Below are 21,951 nucleotides of genomic sequence, written 5' to 3' on the forward strand. Positions count from 1 at the left end.
TATACATCATCATCATCATCATCATCATCTTAGCTATTGTCTATCCCCTGTAGGATGAAGGCCTCTTCTGCACTGTTTCCAACCAATACCGCCCTGAGCTTCCTTTTGCCAACTGGGCCCGCAATACTTGCTGATGTCATTGATCCATCTTGTTTTAGGTCTCATTCATGGATGCTTTTTATCAAAGCGGATCTATTCTACAACTGCCATCAGTTCTTCTTCCTATGTGACCAGCCCATTTCTATTTCAATTCTTTTACTCTCTTGACGATATCCTGTACTTTTGTTTGTTCTCTAATCCATCCATCCATAAAAACCATTCTAATGACAAGAAGAAGCTGACTCGGCTTTCTGTCACCAGATTATCTTCCATTTATGAATTTAAGCTTCCAAAATTCTCAACAGTAGCTAAGATGACTGGGTAGCTCTGAGCCCGGATAGTTGCAGGATATCAAATTGGAGAGACTTAATGCTGTACTGGGTATATGTATATGCATGTACTGGGTATATGTACTGTATATGCATGTACTGGGTATATGTATATGCAAAAAAGTAAGCTTTGCTGTGTGTGGTCGGGATGCATAGATTTGCACCCCAAATTAATCTATATTTCATTTTTCCCCCCTTGATACGTTTTTCTCTCTCTAGATTTAAATCATAGTTTTCCTTCTGATAAGATCAGTCCACATTTCTCCATGCTCTAAATGAAATAATCCCTGTTCGATATTTTCATTTGATTGACCTTATTTAGAAAGTATCATACCTCTTCATAGTTGAAAATTCCTAACTGAAGGCTGACCATAGTCTCAGCAGAATCAAACAGAGTCTTGTATGAATTCAGTTTCCACCCATATATTAGATTTGTCTGCATTTAAAAAAACAACAACAAAACCTTAGATCCCAGGCACTTTATTTTCTCCATAATGTCTACTGATCATTTTTTATTCTGACGGGAAGATATTCTGAGAAGATGGAATAAGTTTAAACCTCTCTGATGGGAAACGCTTCTGATTAATTGATGGTCAAGGCAGATAGAACTGTATAATAAATAGTAGCTGAATTGTTTAACCAGCCTTCCCTCAGCTATTGAAGCTCCTTAGTGAACTTTGAGCCAGCTGCCCTGTCTTAAACGCACAAACAACCTAGTATTTGCAGGGAAAATTTGGGGGGGGGGAATTGTTATGTATGCCATCTTGAGTTTCTGGAGCAAGGTCATGAAACTAATGAATGGATGAAATTAATGAATAATAATAAAAAAGAACTGTTAGTGGGCTGGTGAACAGGAAAGTCAAGTAAGATACCAGCAGCCATTAAGCAGTTTACACAGGCCCTCCTATTGCTCAAATTTCACCAGGTATGGAGAAAATAGAACAATCAGTGGAACGACTTGCCTCCAGAAGTTGTGGGTGCTCCATCACTGAAGGTTTTTAAGAAGAGATTGGAAAACCATTCGTCTGAAATGGTACAGGGTTTCCTGCCTGAACAGGGGGTTGGACTAGAAGACCTCTAAGGTCCCTTCCAACTCCGTTATTCAGTTATTCTTTTATACTGTTAAAACATGGACTAATTCTGCCGATAATCATCTCAAACCTGATAATGAACGGGAGCTTCTCCATAAGGCCAGATTCCTCAACACACTTGTCTCGTGGGCATCTTACAGTTTAACTTCCATAATGCTCCAACTTATTAACTTCTTTTGTGGGTCATACAGGATATTGTGATGGAGCTCTAAAGTTGATTTTGGACCAGCCCTACCTTCCTGAACTAACACATAGAAATGTTACCCCAGGAATAAAAAGAGGGTACATGTAACTTTTGAGTTCCCAGAAGAAAGGTAGATTGAAAATGAGTATTATTTAACACAACATTTAGGACATTTCCACATAAGGATTCCGAACCGGTTTGAAATCAGTTGCAGTTCTATCTTGGTGTTGGAGAAGTAAGCTAGTTTACTTCCAAGCTGTAGTATAACAGTGTTTGCAAAGGCTTAGGATGGGATCCTAACATCCAGTTCTGCTCAGGATTTGAAATCTGGGGGGGGAAATGGTACTCTGTTTTGTTCTAGAGTTCTCTGCTTTGTGAACCACCCATGTAGATGCTATCTAACCTGAATAAACAAACATACAAGCAGGCTCAGTCTGGCTGAGTATAGGCTTCCAGACTACTCACAGCGATGGAATAAGCTAGGAACATGATGATAATCACGGTGGCAAATCCTGATATGTCCCCCCAGGCTCTTCGCAAGGTGGAGGTGATCATGTTCAACTTGGGGTTGAGTCTCAACAGGTGCCAAAGTTTCACGGTGGAAAGAAGCACCAGGAACGCAATCAGGTAACCCAGCACTGCATCCACCGTAGCTGTTTGATTGAAGCTCACAAACCTAAGAAAATTCAGGGATTGGAATAAGCTGGTATGTGGCAATGAGGAGGGCAAACATGGAGCCTCGCTTCTGGGAACTGCCATCCCAGTCCATCGGTCACAGCACGGAAACTGGAGAATTAAGCCACGATTGAAGGAACCTAGGTTCCACTTCTCAAATTAGTCCCAAGCCACATTAGAGGATCCCGAGCTAGCCATTCTCTTACTGTTTTTTGTCATTCTGGAAAAAAAAGGCAAAGGTTTCTCCTGTCCAGTTGTATTCAACTTTAGGGGGCTGTGCTCATCTCTGCTTCCTAGGAAAGGAAACCAGGGTTGTTCAAAGAGGCTCCTGAGGTCACGTGGCTGGCACCCGGAACGCTGTTAGCTTCCCACCAGAATGCTGCCTATTTATCTACTCACATTTGCAATGCTTTTGAACTACTAGGTGGGGCACGTCATGGGAGCTCACCCTATACATGCAGTGCTTGGGTCTCAAATTGCCAACTTTCTGGGAGACAAGCCCAATGTCTCAACTGCTCAGCCACCGCCACCGTCCCCAAGCTATCCTACATCTTTCTAATGGAAGAAAAACTCATTTGATTATTGAGTGATGTTTGTTTCACCTGCATACGCCAAGAAAATTTTCCCCTGCATTTCCCTTAAAAGACATTCTCATTCAGTCTGACTGGAACAGAAATTACTTTTCTGTTAATGAAATTTTTTAACCTCACAAGAGGAGAAATTATACATGTGTATATATTAATGATATGGGATGCGGTGTCTCAGTGGGTTAGGACACTGAGCTTGTCGATCAGAAGGTTGGCAGTTTGGTGGGTCGAATCCCAAGTGCCGCGTAGCAGAGTGAGCGCCTGTTACTCGTCCCAGCTTCTGCCAACCTAGCAGTTCGAAAGCACGTTAAAATGCAAGTAGAAAAATAGGGACCACTACGGTGGGAAGGTAACGGCGTTCCGTGCGCCTTTGGCGTCTAGTCATGCCGGCCACATGACCACGGAGACGTCCTCGGACAAGCGCTGGCTCTTTGGCTTTGAAACGGAGATGAGCACCGGCCCCTAGAGTCGGAAACGACTAGTACGCATGTGTGGGGGGAACCTTTACCTTTTATATATTAATGAGGGCAGTAAAAGGTTTTACATGGGACAAAGAGGCAGCATTGCAAGTAGGTGTGTGTGAACGGCCTGCCTCCTATGACTTAATTTTCTTTCCAAGAATCTGCAACTTCCCCAGTTTCTCACACTTCAAGCAAATCATCACGGCAGACATTTGGAAATAGTTTCTCCAAGTTTTTTTTTTCCCCCAGCCAGGAAACAAGAGTAGTCAAGCAGGATGTACATGGTAGAAAGACACCAGCAACAAAAGAAAAAAAAAGAAAACAAAGCAAAACAAAACAAAAACCATTAAGAGAAATCGCTTCTGCCACCTCTTTTGCAAAAGAAAGAAACTGGATGAAATATTTTAGTTTGCGTGTATAAACTACAGGCACCCAAATGCTTATTGAATGCATTTGTAAATCATCATAACCCTGATTCTTAAACGGAAAAGTCTTGCTATTAACAAATTCTCCTCCTTTGGTTGGGACAGTGCAGTTAGCAAGTGTCAGAGCATCAAACATACTCATCCTTATGTTCCTGGTAGTAACTGATGTCCCTTAAGCCCAAGATCATCCTCCGAACAAAAACAGACAGGGCACTCCAGCTGATCAAGATGATGGCCAACTCCAGGAGGTTCCATTTGCTGTGGAAATAATTCCATTTCAGAGCCCGCAGGATTTTCCCCTGTTGGAACAAGATATTCAGTTTTCAGTAGCACAATCTGTGAGCAGTGGGGAGAAAAGGCAGCATTTGTAACTCACTAGAGTGCAATGCAGTTTCATTTAGATGATTATAGACGAGTGCAGATGTATTGGCCAATTTTACTTATACACTAGGCAGCCCATGAGCAACTGACTCATTGTTTCAGAGATATTTCCTGACCACTGACTTTCCTTGTAGGAAGCCGACATGGAATGTCAGAAATTATGGCCACATGGCCATAGATGACCAGAGCAGCACTGAATCAGTCACAAATTTCAATTCCATGGGTGTCAAGAATCCCAGATTTTGGGCACGTTCTGTAAGTTGGCCCATTTGAAGTACGTTGATTCAAATGCCGTTGCCTATGATATTTTACCCAGTTGAAGGTTACAAACCATCAGACAGACCTGGGACTTTTAGTACACATAGATATTATCCACCTTCATTTTCTTTTTCAAAAGAGAACCGATTATCATGCTGTTTTTTGCAAAACAAAGGACTGGGACTGGATGGGAAGATAGATGGGGGATACAAGCACAGCTTGTGACAACTGGAAACAAGGAAACCACATTCTTCCTTTGCCAGATAGCTCTGAAGCTGAACCCATGATTATTTATCAGTTCAAATTCTTAGCTTAGATCTTCTTTGGATGTGCATCCTATGATGCCATTGTAGAGGAAGCCCCGTGTAGTGACATCACTGCACATGAATAGATGTTGCAAAAGCACATCTTATATCTTGCTTGCTGGCAAAAATCTAATTGGCAAATACCGGCCAAGGTCAGACTGGCTACAGCCTGTTTTTCTTGCAAGGTATCATTAATTAATTGATTGCCATTATAACTCTGCTTGAATTTTTTTTTAAATTTTTTTTTTTTTGAAAATTTGTTTATGCCCGTTGGCTTTGCTGTCTATAACCCAGACATCCAGGACCTGGAACCTGGTCAGTTTGGTAATAAAGTAATTGCAGGCCTCCTCTTCAACCCAGCAGAGCTCCTCTTACCTGTTCCACCATGTAGTAGATAACAAAGAGGAAATAAATTATTTCTGCTGCAACAACAAAGATGTGTAGGCCATCGGTGTATGGATAAAGGCGGATACTTTGCAGTTCTGCCCGTGGGAAGAAAGCCCCTAAAAAAAATCAAAGCAGGAGTTAGTTGTACAGAAATAGTTGTTATCTGTAAACAGTGCCAAGAATTGGAAAGGTAGATTAATATCTCTTTCTTTATGCATAAAGAAAAAGAGTTCTCCCACAGATACAAGGTGTAAGAAGCTCCTTAGGAAGGCTGGGAATCACTTTATGTACAGTTCAAACATGTTGTGTTCGAAATGTGTTCTTTCCTTGATTAGCATCAATTGACTCACCTGTAATCTAGTTAAGCATGCTTAGTAGCTCTACATGTACTATATAGCATTTCATATTATCCCATCATATTCTCAGCTTGATCTTGTTAGTGTCCAGTTGCATATTCAATAGCTGTGGTTCCCCTATTATAACAAGTTTGAAGGTTTTCAGCTTTCGGGGCAATTCTTGTCTCTGGCCAGTTTGAACCAGTTCTTATCGGAACGTCTCATTCTTGGTTGTTACTTCAAAGAACTAGAGATGCTAATCAAAGGCACTCATTGTTGTCGAAAATATTATTCCAAGAGGCCTTCCTTGCCTGCTCCCATCATATTCCTTCCTTTAGTTTGGAGGTTTTACATGGTTGCAGCCACTTTTCATAGCCTTTGCAGCTGCCCAAACAAACAGACCAAGTATCCTTAAGACACCTCTTTCTTTAGCCCTCCCTGAAATTACAGTGTTTTTTTTTTAAGATGTGATGACATCCCACAGCGGTGAGGGAATTCCCCAGCAGCCTTAGCAGCTATTTAAAAAAAAAGTCTGTTCTTTGTGGGATTATAAGCAGGGATGTGAGAACTCACACTGAGCTGAAAGGATAGAAAATAAAAATTGGTATCCTGGTTCTTTGGTTTCTGCACAAGGTTGACTTGGATGATCAGTACCAAAGCAGGCAGATGGAATGAACGTATCCCCTTCCTTTGGCATCGAGAGGCTTATTCTGTGGTTTTGCTAGTGTTGAAAACTATTTCATTGAACCTGCAAATAGCTGGCTCAGGAATTCTGGGAGTTGAAGTCCATGAGTCATAAAAGAGCCGAGGTTGCCTACCCCTGGACTTGTGTATTGCTTTAGTTTAAGGTTAGGAGGGGGGATGAGTAGGAATGCACTTTCAAGGCTATTTCTCTCACTTTGGGTATGTGTAGTTTAACGAAGAGAAGGGTGAGGGGTGACATGATAGCAGTGTTCCAATATCTCAGGGGCTGCCACAAAGAAGAGGGAGCCAAGCTATTCTCCAAAGCACCTGAAGGCAGGACAAGAAGCAACGGATGGAAACTAGTCAAGGAGAGAAGCAACCTAGAACTAAGGAGAAACTTCCTGACAGTTAGAACAATTAACCAGTGGAACAACCTGCCTCCAGAAGTGGTGAATGCTCCAACACTGGAAGTTTTTAAGAAGAGACTGGACAGCCATTTGCCTGAAATGGTATAGGGTTTCCTGCCTGAGCAGGGGGTTGGACTAGATGACCTCCAAGGTCCCTTCCAACTTTATATTATTATTATTATTATTATTATTATTATTATTATTATTATTATTATTATTACTACTACTACTACTACTACTACTACTAACAAGATAAGATTTTGGCGGGTCTTCTAACGGAAGGGAAACTGATTCTTTAAATTAATTGGAGAATATGATTAATGACAAAATTAGAAAGGTGGAGAATTGTGTTTTAATATATTGTGCAAGGGGCGGAGATTTCAGATTCCAGCTTCCTTCGAGCAAGCATTTGCCGGTGTATTAGGCTAATAAAGGACTTTTAAGGTAAACAATGCCTCAGAGTCACTTGAAAAGCCCAGACGTGGGAAACTTGTCAGAAACCCTGGATGAAAGTAAGACGTTGGTAATGGAAGACAGGAAAGACCTCGAGAGACTGGACAAAGGGATGCTGCCAAGGGAAAGGACAGATAAGATACTTGCAGGACCATCTGCTGCCGGGAATGACTTCCCATCGCCCAGTGCGCTCACACAGAGAAGGCCTCCTCGGTACCGTCGGCTAGACAATGTCGGCTTGCGACCCCCAGGGGAAGAGCCTTCTCTGTGGGAGCGCCAGCCCTGTGGAACCAGCTCCCCCCTGAGCTTCGGATGGCTCAAGATCTCCAGTCCTTTCACCGCGGCCTCAAAACACTCCATTTCCACCTGGCTGACCTGGACTGACAGGCATTTTAATTATGTTTACAATTTTTAACTCTAATTTTTAATTTATTTTAATTTTTAATTTTAATTTATTGTACAGAGGCCTTTAATTTTAATTTTATCTTAATTTCTGTATTTATTGTATGTTATTGTTGTTAGCCGCCCTGAGTCCTTCGGGAGTCCCATTAATAAATAAATAAATAAATAAATAAGAGACACCATAGCCCACAACTGTAGAGTGGGCAGGGCAAAGAGGATCAGAAGAAACCCTCGCGAGTTTTCCGAGCTATAAAGGAGACGGGGAGAGAACTGTACTTTCAGTCTTGCAAGATTCTGTCAATCTAGCTTTACAAGAAAGTAGAGTTAGTCCATTTGGTTGTGATTCCTACCTGACGTATCCCACAGGATACGCCGTTGCAAGTTTGAAAGTACAATTCTCCCCTCTCCTGACTCCTTTACTCCAGGGAGTAAAGGACGGTCTCTAGGGAGGGTCTCTTCTGAGCCTCTTGCCCCTCCTACCATCCAGCTATCGGCTATTCTTAGTGCACTTATTTCCCTTAAGGCAGAGAGGATAAAGGCATCAAATTCTGCTCTTCCCTTCTCCAGCGGTGTAATCAGGAATGTCTTCAGAGGACAGTCCAAAAGATCATGATGATTTGAAACTCCACCCATCATGATTTGCATTGTGTTGTAATCTGGCACTATTAGGCACCCTGAATGTCTCCCAAATTATCACATGGCCTACATAGATTCTGGTCTAAGACCTCCAGTTCTCACCTAAGGCGTTGGTTTCAAACATCAGGCTTATGATGCAAAACAGGTTCACGTTTGCGTTGTAGATGGTGAACTCGACAAACACAGCTCTTGTAAAGGTATCCAGCCAGGTGTTGTCGAACAAGTATTGGAGAGTTCTGGCAAGGTATAAATCAATGAATGAACGATTAGATCCTCCTATGATCTTACTCATGTTGACCAGCTGGTACAAGAATTAGCAATGCCCAATCTTAAGGATCATCCAAAGCCTTTCCCCAGGAATTCCATAATTACATTCAATCCGACCCATTTATGGTTCTTTTACCCAGTTAAGGCTGTGGAATTTATTTTTTTATTATTTATTTAGATGACTGACTGATTTAAAAATGTTTGGATTGTATAAATTTTCCAGTCTGAACACAGATCTACAGTACCCAGTTTTGGATAGCTGCATAAAAAAACCCCTCTGAAAAATAACAGTAAGGAATTTCCTATGCCTGTCAGCCCCCCCCCTGCCCCACACACACATAAAAATTTGAGGGACAAGTACCCAGTGTCCATTGTTTCTCAATTTTGACAACTTCCAGATGTGAGAGCTTCAGATCCCCAAATACTCAGCAATGACTACTCTGGCTGGGGGATTCTGGGAGTTGAAGTCCACACATCTTCAAAGTTACCGAATTTGAAAATACCAGCTTATACCAATAGTCAAAATGATTTAAACAAAAGTGATTAAGCTCCAAGATTACTAACCTGCTAATTTTAAAAGCCACTGCCAAGTGAGTCCTTTTAGTCAAAATATTTAAATCAATCAGTCTGATTAGTTGATTAAGCTTCGCCCTTTAGGACAATCCCAAAAGAGGGGCAGTTATAGCCATGGTGATGCAGCAATATGGACTTGGATAGGAAAAGATGATTTAGTGCACACTTGTGCCTGATTCTGGAGACAAAGTTCCCTCTTTCCCTAGGTTTGTGCAGCACTAAGAGAAGAACTGCTCCACTTAACCAAGAGACAACAGATAAGAACCACAAATTTACATTCACTGGCAACTCATCCTTTCCCCCCTCAAATCCAGATCGCTGCTTGGCCTTAAAAAAATATGAGCCAACTCAACTCATGCAACAGCAAGAGGTTACCTGGAGGCATTGGTGGAATCAATCCCCAGGTGCACGATGTAGCCTCCCCCTCTGTAAACAGCCAGTTTGCCCCAGATGGGGTGTCCTCTCAGCCTTGCCTGGCTCTGATATTGCCAAGCTGAAGAGAACTCGGAACAGTTGTCCAAGGAAGAGCCATTCCAGTTGATGCCATAGTCTCCCATGTCCTCGGTGTCAAAGGAATAGGCTGCGTGACACTCTCTGACCGTCAACTCTAAGCTCGGATCAATGGGGCAGGAGTCACCCTTGACCCTCACTTGGCGAATCCGAGCACTGCCCACCAGTTTGGAGTTGCCATCTGTGATGAAACCTTGGGAGGATTTGAGAAGGAAGGATGGTTTGAATATGCGATTCGGCCTAGACTCATTTGCAGAGCTTCAGAGTAATTTTCTCTCTTCTCATTTGCTTTAGCTTAAAACCAAGGACGGAAAACATGGTTCATAATTCCCCCAATTGTACATGGGGATATATATGGCGTGTGTCTGTGTATCTGTGTATGAGTCTCCCATTTGTACATGGGGATATATGGTGTACATCTGTGTATCTTGTGTCTGTGTCCGTGTGCTTTTCTGCAATCTTGTAAACTCATCAGATGTGGCAGTTCTTGCATAAGATCATTGACGACCTTAGGAGTGAGATCTCCAAAATCTTATGAGATCTGTCTGATAATCTTACAAGGTTTAGGTTATATGATTGCTTGTAGAAACTATTCTAGAAATTCCAGAAATTATGGATACAGTGCTGCTGACTTCTAATTCAACCTAAGCAATTTAGAGAAACATATATTAATTCATCTTAATTAGAGTTTGAACTGCATTTTGGCCATTAGAATGTATTTTGGCTCCTCCTTCCCTCCCTCCCTCCCTCCCTCCCTCCCTCCCTCCCTCCTTCCCTTCCTTCCTTCCTCCATTATTGAATGATAATGCCCACCACCTCAAACGTTTGGTGACCTGTAGCATAAACACTTAGTTACCCTATCAACAAAAAGTATCTGTAAAAGAATTTAGGACACTCTTACTACTAAAGTCCCTACATGGCATGGGTCCGGGGTACCTCGGGGACCACCTGCTGCCGGCTTCAACTCCCCTCCGCCCTGTGCGTTCCCACAGAGAGGGCCTCCTCAGGGTGCCTCCGGTCAGGGAATGTCGACTGGCGGCCCCCAGGGGGAGAGCCTTCTCTGTGGGTGCCCCGGCTTTGTGGAACCAACTGCCGGTGGAGCTCCGGACGGCATCGGACCTCCGAACTTTCCGTCGTGGTCTGAAGACCCATTTGTTTGAATTGGCCGGTCTGGCCTGATGGGGGAGCTGTGTTTTAAATTGTCATTTTAGATTGCATTATTGTTTTTTTAATTGGGCACTGATTTAATCTTTGTTTTAACTTTTGTATAGTATTGTATTTTATTTATATGCCCTGTGAACCGCCCTGAGTCCCTAGGGAGAAGGGCGGTATATAAATTAAATAAAACATAAACATAAACATAAAGAGTCCTGCCTCCTTGCTGGATGTTTTGATGAGGGTTAGGAAAAATCTATTTAAAGGTACATGAGGATAAAGGTAAAAAGCCAGGTGGTGTAATGGTTAAGGCACCAGGCTAGAAACTGGGAGATGGTGAGTTCTAGTCCTGCTTTAGGCATAAAAGCCAGCTGGGTGACTTTGGGTCAGTCACTCTCTCTTAGCCCAATTCACTTCACTGGGTTATTTGTTGTTGTGGGGACAACAGGAGCGGGAAGGTATGGATATGTTTGCTCCCTTGAGTTCTTTGTAAAAAATAATAAAGGTAGGATATAAATGAACAAATAATTCAGTTATTAGAAGTTTGGTAGCCCTGACCCCATTCCTCTCAATAAATGTTGCTAGCAAAGAACTCTGTGAGAGTGATACTACATTGAGTTTGGTTTGAGAGAGCTGCCGTAGCCCCTTACACCACTCTACCTTCATATGGCCCATATAGGTTGCCGATTAAGACGGTTCTTGCCCACTTGAAGAAGTCCTGATAACTTAAAATCTCTTCAAATCCTTCTGTGAAACTGTTCTCAATATGTTTGTTGAGATAATAGGAGTTTGGATCCCGCTGTCCGTAGGCAACCAAGAGCAGCATCCATAAGAATCCCAAGTAGGCTGAAGAAAAGATACCAAACACGAAAACAAGTTCTATTCCCAAGTCACAGACTGATGCATGATTTTTTTTATCATAGTGCAGCTTGATTCTGTTGCCTAAGGCTTGCTAACTCATTCAAATCAGGGATTATGACCGATTTTACTTCCCTAATCTTTTATGCACCCTCCCACACCCCAAATACTTGGTCAACCAGATGTCAAAGGTAGTGCTGGAGATGTCCAGATTGAGCCCAAGGGAGGAGTCAAGCATGTCATTAGCTTGGAATCCCTTCATGCTCACAAAAGATCTAAAGTCCAGCCCTCCTTTAACTCTTATCTGCCACCAATTTGACTTGACTATCAGTAGTTCAGATTCTTGTAGAGAGCTAAAAAGGTAAAGGTAAAGGTTCCCCCCCGCACATGCGTGCTAGTAGTTTCCAACTCTAGGGGCCGGTGCTCATCTCCGTTTCAAAGCTGAAGAGCCAGTGCTTGTCTGAGGACGTCTCTGTGGTCATGTGGCCGGCATGACTAGACGCCAAAGGCGCACGGAGCGCTGTTACCTTCCCACTCTGTAATGCGGCACTCGGGATTTGACCCACCAAACTGCTGACCTTCTGATCAACAAGCTCAGTGTCCTAACCCACTGAGCCACCACATCCCTTCTTGTAGAGAGCTAGCATGGATTAAACTTGCACTCATTTGAATAACCTTGGTTCCTGATTTCCTGTGCCTGACAGATAGACAGCAAAAAGAATCACAGCTCCTGGTGGCAATTTTCAAAATAAGTGGGAAATTTAGCGGACGGCATACAAGAGGCCAAACTTTAATCTGAAGCTTCCTTTCCTCCACCAGTTTTTCAGAATACGATCATAAAACATACCCAATATTTCTCGAATCAGGGCAAAGGCTTTCTGTTCCTTGATGTGGTCCATCTTCATTTTCTCAATGTCAGTCGCAGGAGGAGGCTGGTAGATTTTATTTCCACTATCTCTGCGCGCCCCAAAGATAGGAGTTGGATCACCTGCCCCACAAAATGACAGAATAGACTATTAACCATTGTAGAATATACTAGTTGTAACCATGGAGTTTATTTTAAAAAGCTTTACATGCGGACACAGCAAGGCACCCAGTCACAAGATTCTTTAGGGGCAAACTTTGCAATTTTACTTAGTAGTATATTAAAACTATAAATATATAGAAATATAGACAGACTAAATTCATTTCAGTTACTAAATTGAATGGATCTACTTCCAGGTAAATATGTACATTATTCTTAAATATACAGTATATACAAGTAGAATAAATTATATTTAACACAGCAGGGTTTATCTTCAAAATGTGTAAGATATTCTTTTGGTCTAATATGTTATTGACCTGGATACATAATATTTGCAACAATATTAATATCACCAGTTTTAATTTTTCTTCTTCTTAACTGCATAATTAGTTGAAGCCAAGTCCTTCCTTTGGATGTCCTTATCTTATGCCTGACCCTATGCAAATTCAGCTTGCATGCAACTTGTCTTATGCTCTTATTGAAAAGGAAAGCAGCGTTAAAATACACGTTCATAAGAGAGTTCAAAGCTCAACAGAAAAGCTAAATGTTTAGATATGCAAAATAACGGAGACTTACCTAACACTCAGAGTACAGGCCAAAAAGCAATAAAGAAGGATAGCTAGATAGATAAATAGATATCAAGCAAGACAAATGACCCTGCGCTCATCATGGCTATCAAAAGGGATAAGAAGAGAGAAAATGTTCAACTCGAGAGGAGATAAAAATAGATAATCAGGAAGAAATGGTGCCGTACTTGCTCTTCAAAGACAGTAGGAGAACTGGCAGATATCCAAGGTGGTTGTAAATGTGCTCCTTTTTTTAATGAAACCAAAGTTGGGGGAGAAAAAACACTTCTCATGGAAAAAGAGACTTTCCAGAATCATATTTTTAGGGTGCCCTCACCCAAGGAACAATCTTATCCTCGGTCTTAGAATGATTGTTGTGATACTAAAGCTGGGAGAGATCTTTATTAAGTGTTTATCTAGCCCTGAATTGATCTAATTACTTTTTTTTTTGATCCCCTGTTCAGACTCAGTTATCCTTTCAAGGTGTGCTGGCTCCCTGGACGATTGCAGGGTGGAAACTCTGCACAAGGATGTGTGTATTCATGCAAATAATGTGCAGTTATTCATTCTGGTACGGAGTGGCTGAAAGCTGCACAGCTACAAAACTAAACAGAAGTGTTGTGTATTTGGAGTGTTTGGAGAAACATACGCAAAAATTTGTAACATTCCTATGCATTATTTTATTTTTATTTTTAAAAAAAATCTGTTTCCATTGTCTGGGTGTGACAGTCCAAATCTGTAAACGGAATAATGAGAAATGAAATATCCCAATAGCATATCATAGCATCTTTCATGCTGTTTTTCATTAGTTGTTGGAGATATTTTTTGTTCCAGCAATCTTCTCCTTTGTGAAACAAACATTCTTGTTCTGTGGTTTAATTACTGGAATCCTTTTTATCAATTGCTTTATTTTTTGCCTTGTTTGGGTATATATTACCTCCCTGGATATTACTAGAGTTTCCAGCATCCCTCACCAGGGCTTGCTATGTTCAGCTGAACCTGGAAAGACACAGATATTCTGCTCCAGGTCTCGATGAATTAAATAGATTACCTGTGACTGACAGTGGACCGTCAATAGACGTGGCTTCCTCATCTTCCTGTTCCACTTTTTTCAGAACTAGAGCAAAGAAAGCAGCAAACCCAAGAACCTAGAAGACAAAGGGGCATAGACAACTTTGACTGAGATGTTTTGGGCCCCTGTCCACATGCTGCCATTTGATAACCTGCAGCCATTTTGCAGATTAGTTTTAAAAAAATAATGCAACATCCATTTTGTTTTCCAGTTAGAGACAGAATGTTAGTCTACTGTAGTTCCTGGATGAACACGCTTTTATTGTTTTGTCCAATAGAGTGAACAATAAATTAATCAAATTGGCAGGATGTGCAGAATGTGCTAACTCACACAGACAAAAATGTTATCAAGGTTGAACCTAGCCAAGCTTGGCATGTTATAGGAATGCATTTGCTATGTCTTTGTTGGATCTGGTCAAGCATGCTGCCCGAAGACAACCCTATAGTGCAATTGGGCAACCATATAGTACAACCATATAGAAGCAATTGTCTGCTTCTCGTATTGCACAGCCTCTGGCTGTAGTAGTGGACCGGGGTGCTGTGTATGATAAAAAAAAAAAGTTTAGGTTCTGTCTTCCGTAGAGAAATATGAGGTTTTTGGTCTATCCACTTCATAACCAATCGAAACACACCTTCCTGCACATTCCTCCTGTGCTTGTCAGAATTTTGTTCCAAGACCACCTGCTCCTAACTTCAAAGCACATCTTTCGAAGTCAAGCAAGATTAGGGAAAGCTTAATGGCAATAAAGCACTTTGAGAGCAACTTTCAAATCCAACTGCATCTTCTAACCCAGCAGCTCCCACCCTTTCCTATACCCCGCACCCCTAGAACGCTTCTGATATATTCTCGCACCCCTTACAAAAGTTCGAAATAACGGCAACGAATTACGCATATGCACTATAATTTTGAAAACCCAAGTTTCCGCACACCCTGGAATATCATCTTGCACCCCTAGGGGTTGAGAACACCCCAGTTGGAAACCCCTGTTCTAACCAGAGTTGGAGTCATGTCATACTTCAAGACATAGTTGCCCATAAGGGGGGGGGGGAAAGATACCTTTAATGGCTGGGTGATGAAGAGGCTCTCAAAGAAAGAGATGGCCATGGAGATCAGCCACTTGATGGAGTTGTCCTTGCCATAATGCAGTCCGTACAGCATGGTGAAAAAACCAGAGACTCCACTGGTAAGGATCACCAAGAACCAGCCGACAAATACAAACCACGCAGGTAGACCTTTAGGTGTCAATTCTTTCTTGCTATCTCCAGGAAGGCTTGGCGTCGGTGAGTTCCTAGAGCAGCAAAGAACATGGGTAGCACCAGTGCTGGATTCCATTTGCAAAACAATCGAATCCATACGGTGAAAAAAATAGAGAAGGAAAAAGAAATAGAGAAGGAGCTGAGCCACAGGCTGAAGGAAGACCATTATTGCACAACGGGAACCTCTATCGTCTCTCGCCATTGGTCCTATTGATGAGTCTGATGTGAAGTAGCTTTCTAGGGTACTTAAAGGACCAGATATTCTCCGCTTTTGATTGGTTTTATTTATTAGATATGTATCCCACATTTTCTTTAGGTTGCCAAGGATTATTTTTTTCCGACTTGTCTAATAACAACTCTGGAAATAGGCTGAGCTAAGAAGAGGCGGTTGGCTCAAGAACCCCCAGGAAGTTTCCATGGCTTTGGGGGCATCAGAACCTGGCTCTCCCTTTTCCTAATCCAGCATCTCCACCATTAAACCACACTGGCTCTTTTACACAATTCCCTACAGAACAGGAGTAGTGCGGAAGTCCTGGATGTTGTGTAGCACGTGCGCTGTTTTACCTTTCGCTGTCCGGCGTTGCAGAGCAGAGCTGACTTTCCAAAAAGAGTTTCATGTGCTGAACCTGCCTAACTGCTTGGGTGTAGCTTTGCGGGTCCTGGAAGCGATGAGGCCCCAGCAGCTCCAGTTCAAGTTCCACGTGCTGCAGCTGGGCATGGAGGCAACGCTTGTAATCCCGATGCTTCAGCCTTTCCCCCATCCCTCTCTCTGGGGTTGGCGTCCTTCTCTTTTCTGAGGGAGGGAGGAAGAAGAGGGAGAAAGAAGGAAGGAAGGAGGGAAAGAGGGAAGGAGGGAGAGAGGGAAGGAAGGAAGGAAGGAAGGAAGGAAGGAAGGAAAGAAAGAAAGAAAGAAAGAAAGAAAGAAAGAAAGAAAGAAAGAAAGAAAGAAAGAAAGAAAGAAAGAAAGAAAGAGAAAGAAAGTTATAAAAACGTATCATTGTTCTGAAATTCTATATAAAAGCGTGCTCAGTTGCAAACTTAGTTTTACATTCAACACATGTAATATTGTCCAGAACTGTGAAAGTATCCGTTCACTGAAAGAGAGGAGATAGGGCCAAAAGTCATTGTAAGCACCTGCCTTTGAAACAAGCGGGAAGAATAACCAGCTTAATTATCACCCCAATTGAAGGAGATTTTAATTGGCTAACTGAGATTGAGTTTTGAGGCCACCGTCTCTTTCATTTACAGGAATCCTGCCATGCCTGACCTACCTTGTAGATCCACCAGCCCGAGGGTAATGATAATTGGGTCCTCTTTTTTTTTGCTCTCATCGTAAAATTCCTCTCCCACCCTGTTCTGCTGGCAGATGATGTCCTCCACCAGGGCTAGCAGCTTGTTGATATCAGTCGATTTACTGAAGTCAGGATCCGAGGAAGGTAAAGGGGCCTTCAGGGTCTTGAACAGGGAATTGGCAATCCTCCTAATATCCTGGATAAAATTGTTAAAAGGAGGATAGTAAAAAAAAAAAATGAGATTGGTCAGAATCGTGGGGATGCCCCTTGCATTCCTCCCACACAGATAACAAACCACCCTTCATGGTTTTCTTCTAAAGCCAGATTAGACAACCTTTTCTGGGTGAGAGCTTTGATCCTTCAGGGTTGTGTTGGAGACATACTTATGGGATGGATGCCTTTTTTTTTTAAATCCCATTTATATCCCGCCCTTCTCCGAAGACTCAGGGCGGCTTACAATTTAAGCACAAACCAATGTGCTTAGCAATAGCCTTCATTCTATGTATATGCCTGCTTATTAGGGCTTTTGCCCCCCCCCAGCGGCATTATTACAAAGTCAGCTTATTGCCCCCAACAATCTGGGTCCTCATTTTACCTACCTCGGAAGGATGGAAGGCTGAGTCAACCTTGAGCCTGGTGGGACTTGAACCTGCACTAATTGCAGGCAGCTGGTGTTACTTAAGGAGGCATTAGCCCACTGCTCCACCAAGGCTTTTCCTGGGGTGTGGGTCCTTAGATGCCCATCAGCATCATTTTCGGGTTTGCCACAGAAAGCCATGTGCCTTAGGGCTGTGGGGTCTCTTGTGTGAGTCAACCAACTGCCTGACCCACCCTACATCATTCCAATGACTTGCCTTGATCACAGCCTCAGCAGTGAGGGACACATTTGGGGGAGCTTGTTGGGGAAGAGAAGGCAGGTCAGGGGATACGCGCCCACTTTTTCCTGGTTTCTGCTCTTTCTTAAACTGAGAGCGGATATTCCGGAAGATTTGGACGATGAGCAAGTTGATGGGGAACATCAGGATGGAGCTTTCAAAGCCAATCATCACTTCCTGCCATGTGAATTCTATCTTGCCTAGGGAGACCAAGGGGAAAAGGAGGGTCACGTGCTTGCACGGTTTCAGCTTACTCTAACCCTAACCATTTTCACGATTTGGAAACCATGATTTAGCATAATGTGTGAATCCCGCTAAGGCTTTAATAATGCCAATAAGACACCCTCTTAACCCCATTCAAGTGCACCAGGTAATGTCCAATATTGACATTAATGGAGCATTTGGCCATGTTGCCTATGAGTCGTATGAGTTATGATCAACACAAGTAGATGGCTAAGAGTATCGTTACTACACAAGTGTGTGGCTTTGAGTCTTTAAACAAAGATTCTACTGACAAAAGTTTGAGGCTAATAAAAGGTCCTTTGAAGATGAGGGAGATACTTAGCTACGCTGGGACTCCAGCCACCTTGACCTTTGACTGTAATGCCTGATAATTTGGGAATTGTAGTTCCAATCTATCTGGAAGGTGCAAGCTGGGGAAGGATGCTCCCAACCAATCCTGCCTAATCCTCACTCTCTTCGCTTCCTTTTCAACAATCACTCAGACAACCCATCTCATCATCTTCTCTAACTGCCATTCCTTGTTCTCTTCTATTCCTCCTCTTCTTTTGCTTTCATAAACCAGACTCCAGATCTCCTCTTGATCATCCCCAAGTACAAACCAGAAACAGGAGTCAGTACTCAAAACACATTTCACCTACAAATGTCAGGCTCTGTAGCTCTTACTCTAATACTTCATGCTGTAGCCAAACCGCCACCTATCAAATTCACGTTGTAGAACTGTCTCAGCAGAGCATTCGTGGAACACATTTCCCACAGATTAAATGTTTCGTAAGCTTTCCTTCAACATTTATTTTATTTTATTTTATTTTAATTCCATTTATATCCCGCCCTTCTCCGAAGACTCAGGGCGGCTTACAAGCTTAGCAGTAGCCTTCATCCTATGTATATGCCTGCTTATTAGGGCTTTCATACACCCCCCAAGCGGCATTATTACAAAGTCAGCTTAATTGCCCCCAACAATCTGGGTCCTCATTTTACCTACCTCGGAAGGATGGAAGGCTGAGTCAACCTTGAGCCTGGTGGGATGCGAACCTGCACTAATTGCAGGCAGCTGGTGTTACTTAAGGAGGCATTAGCCCACTGCTCCACCAAGGCTCTTTATAACAGTCTCTTTATAACATCTTTATAACAGTCATTTAGCATACTGTAGGTCAGTATGGTTTTTGTTAAGAGGAGGAATCAAGAAAACTTTCTCAAAGTGCCACCAACTTCGAAGCAAGATTAAGCATCAGATTTAGAATTTGTTCTCTACGCTGGATTTCATATTCCAATAGTCATCTTAACTCCTCCACTGTCATTTCTGCTGTACTCTAAAGCAGAGAAGCTGTGCTATTACCTAAATCCATTTTTTGGTCTGCTGGATCCTTGGGCACCCCCCAAAACATGATGCTGGTCAACATGGTGCATAGAAGAAGTGAGAAGCAGCAGGACACTCTTTGAGCTCGTGTGAAAGAGCTGCGTGGACAACGGTTGAAAACGGAGTACCAGATATGGCTATCACGAAAGCCTCTGGAAGTCTTCATGAAAAAAAGGTTGCTGAAGAGAAGTGAAAAGAGACCAGATGGGATCCTTAGGCATCAAAGCATAGACTGTTGCTTTTTGCTAGCCAATGAACTACCTCTAGAGCAACGGTCCCCAACCCCCCAGTCCATGGACCGGTACCGGGCCGCGGCATGCCAGCAACCGGTCCACACAAACAAGCAAAGTCCCATCTGCGGGATGCAGGCAGCACACAAATCCACGCACTCTCCAGTCCATGGAAAAACCTCTCTCCACGGAAGCGGTCCCTGGCGCCCAAAAGGTTGGGGGCCTCTGCTCTAGAGCCTTTTTTTTAAACACAAGTAAAATTCTGGAAACCTGACCAAACTTTTTATTTTTTTTATCCTTTGTTAGGAAGAAAAATATACTGTATATAAGGCACGCCACTCCACTTTCTACAACAAAGACAAATGCACACCTGAACTGCTTCATGTCTTGTTCAGTGGCCACAGGGAATACTTTATCTAGGACACAGTCTCCAACGTCAATGGCCAGCCAAGAGTTACAGAGGAAATACCACTTCTGATCAGTGGCCACATCGTGGACGAGAAGACGATTCACATACCTGTGGGTGAAAAATACAAAAGAAATGAGCTGTGGGGTTCATACAAGGTATTAAGCCATGGTATGGTTAAACAATGGTTGGTTAGCAGGGCAAAGTAATCGGATTCCCACATCATCCAGAGAGCCATCTTGGCCTAGCAAGGCACCAGACTAAAAACTGGAAGACGGTGAGTTCTACTCCCACCTTAGGGCTGAAATCTGGGTGGCTGACTTTGGGCCAATCACCAGGAGAAAGAGAGTTCAAGTTCTGCTTTAGGTAAGAAATCTGGCTGGGTGAATTTGGCCCCATCATTCTCTCTCAGTCCAGCTCACCTCATAGGACTGTTATTGTGGGGGAAACAGGAGGAGGAAGGAGTATGAGCTATGTTCATCTCCTTGAGTTATTTATGAAAGTAATAACAGTGGGATACAAATAAATATAAACAAATAAGTATCAGAATAGCTAGGCTGATACAACATGTGAACCTAGCCTATAGATCTGGGACATTTTTACTCACCCACTCCCCAATAAATTCACTTTCAGTCTTATGCATAATTATTCTTATATCCTGGCCACAAACTGTTTTTAGTCCCACTTAGTGGAAAGCAGCAACATTTCACATCTCACACACACTCTTAACACAAAACTGCATTAATTTTTCAACTGGGTGCATTGCAGAAGTCATGGTCTACAACTCCCGTGCGATGCCCAATCTATAAAGAGTTAACCCATCAAGTAACCCAGCATATTCGAGGGCCCCTTTAACTTGGGGTGGGTAGGAATTTTAAAATAGAAGGTCCCTTCCTTGAAACTTCAGGAAAGAGAACAATTTTATTTCTTTATTTAATAATAATAATAATAATAATAATAATAATAATAATAATAATAATAATAATAATAATAATAATAATAATAATAATAATAATAATAATAATAATAAGAAGAAGAAGAAGAAGAAGAAGAAGAAGAAGAAGAAGAAGAAGAAGAAGAAGAAGAAGAAGAAGAAGAAGAAGAAGAAGAAGAAGAAGAAGAAGAAGAAGAAGAAGAAGAAGATGGAAGGGACATTGGAGGTCATCTAGTCCAACCCCCTGCTCAGGCAGGAAACCCTATACCATTTCAGACAAATGGCTGGCCAGTCTCTTCTTAAAAACTTCCAGTGTTGGAGCATTCACCACCTCTGGAGGCAGGTTGTTCCACTGGTTAGTTGTTCTAACTGTCAGGAAGTTTCTCCTTAGTTCTAGGTTGCTTCTCTCCTTGATGAGTTTCCATCTGTTGCTTCTTGTCCTGCCTTCGGGCGCTTTGGGGAACAGCTTGACTCCCTCTTCTTTGGGGCAGCCCCTGAGATACTGGAACACTGTCTTCATGTCACCCCTTCGTCCTTCTCTTCGTTAAACTAGACATAAACTGGTATGGCTGCCCAGCTCACATCCGTGACTATGAGTTACTTAAATGCAAAAAACCATACCGGGAAAAAAATGAAGCAGAAACGTAATTTCAGACAATAAAGCAGCATTTCAGGAGCTCTTTGCAAAAGGAGATCAAAGGACAGTCCTGTTCCCTCTCTTACGTACCAGGCCGGGCTCGTTCCTGAGCTGTCATGCCACAGTCTGACACTCTGTAGTTCCCCAAGAGGAAAAAGGGTACACAAAAGAAAGACATCCACACCCCCTCGCTCGAAAACCGGGGTATCGGGGTCCACCAAGTGGTGTGGCTCACTCTCTCCTTCCTGGCCATACAAGGTGAGAGTCACCTGGAAGAGAAAGGAGGTATAAGAACACCTTCAATTCCTGATTTATTTCATGGGCATCCGGGGCAGTCCTCGCCTTACGACCACCGTTGCGCCCCAAAATGTTTCGTTGCAAAGTGAGGCCATTGTTAACTGAGTTGTGCTTTATTTCATGACACTTTTGCCACTGTTGTTAAGCAAATCACTACAGCCGTTCAGGGAGTCAGGAGGTCCTTAAGTGTATCTGGCTTCCCCTATCGTCTTTGATTGTCAGAAACTGGCTGGAAAGATTGCCAAGGGCGATCACACGATCCTGGGACAGGGCAACAGTTGTCAATGCAGGTGGTCCTCA

General features: G+C 42.7%; 1 protein-coding gene across 1 annotated transcript in view; it reads right to left on the reverse strand.

Annotated features, from left to right (window-relative positions):
- PKD1L3 (polycystin 1 like 3, transient receptor potential channel interacting) overlaps positions 1-21,951 on the reverse strand; it is a gene marked incomplete at its 5' end in the record, with an annotated part of 62,299 nt that overhangs the window by 2,857 nt on the left and 37,491 nt on the right. The window contains 16 exons of the mRNA XM_081335671.1: positions 763-864; positions 2,169-2,379; positions 3,990-4,150; positions 5,171-5,298; positions 8,202-8,335; positions 9,315-9,642; positions 11,265-11,450; positions 12,310-12,450; positions 14,104-14,200; positions 15,181-15,412; positions 15,945-16,173; positions 16,652-16,868; positions 17,527-17,747; positions 19,127-19,326; positions 19,748-19,894; positions 21,445-21,623. Of these exons, the coding sequence (XP_081191797.1) occupies positions 763-864; positions 2,169-2,379; positions 3,990-4,150; positions 5,171-5,298; positions 8,202-8,335; positions 9,315-9,642; positions 11,265-11,450; positions 12,310-12,450; positions 14,104-14,200; positions 15,181-15,412; positions 15,945-16,173; positions 16,652-16,868; positions 17,527-17,747; positions 19,127-19,326; positions 19,748-19,894; positions 21,445-21,623 (2,913 nt within the window). The remainder of the gene's footprint in view (positions 1-762; positions 865-2,168; positions 2,380-3,989; positions 4,151-5,170; positions 5,299-8,201; positions 8,336-9,314; positions 9,643-11,264; positions 11,451-12,309; positions 12,451-14,103; positions 14,201-15,180; positions 15,413-15,944; positions 16,174-16,651; positions 16,869-17,526; positions 17,748-19,126; positions 19,327-19,747; positions 19,895-21,444; positions 21,624-21,951) is intronic.

Source organism: Vipera berus, assembly GCF_964194415.1.
Source record: "Vipera berus genome assembly, chromosome: 10".
Classification (NCBI taxonomy): domain Eukaryota; kingdom Metazoa; phylum Chordata; class Lepidosauria; order Squamata; family Viperidae; genus Vipera; species Vipera berus.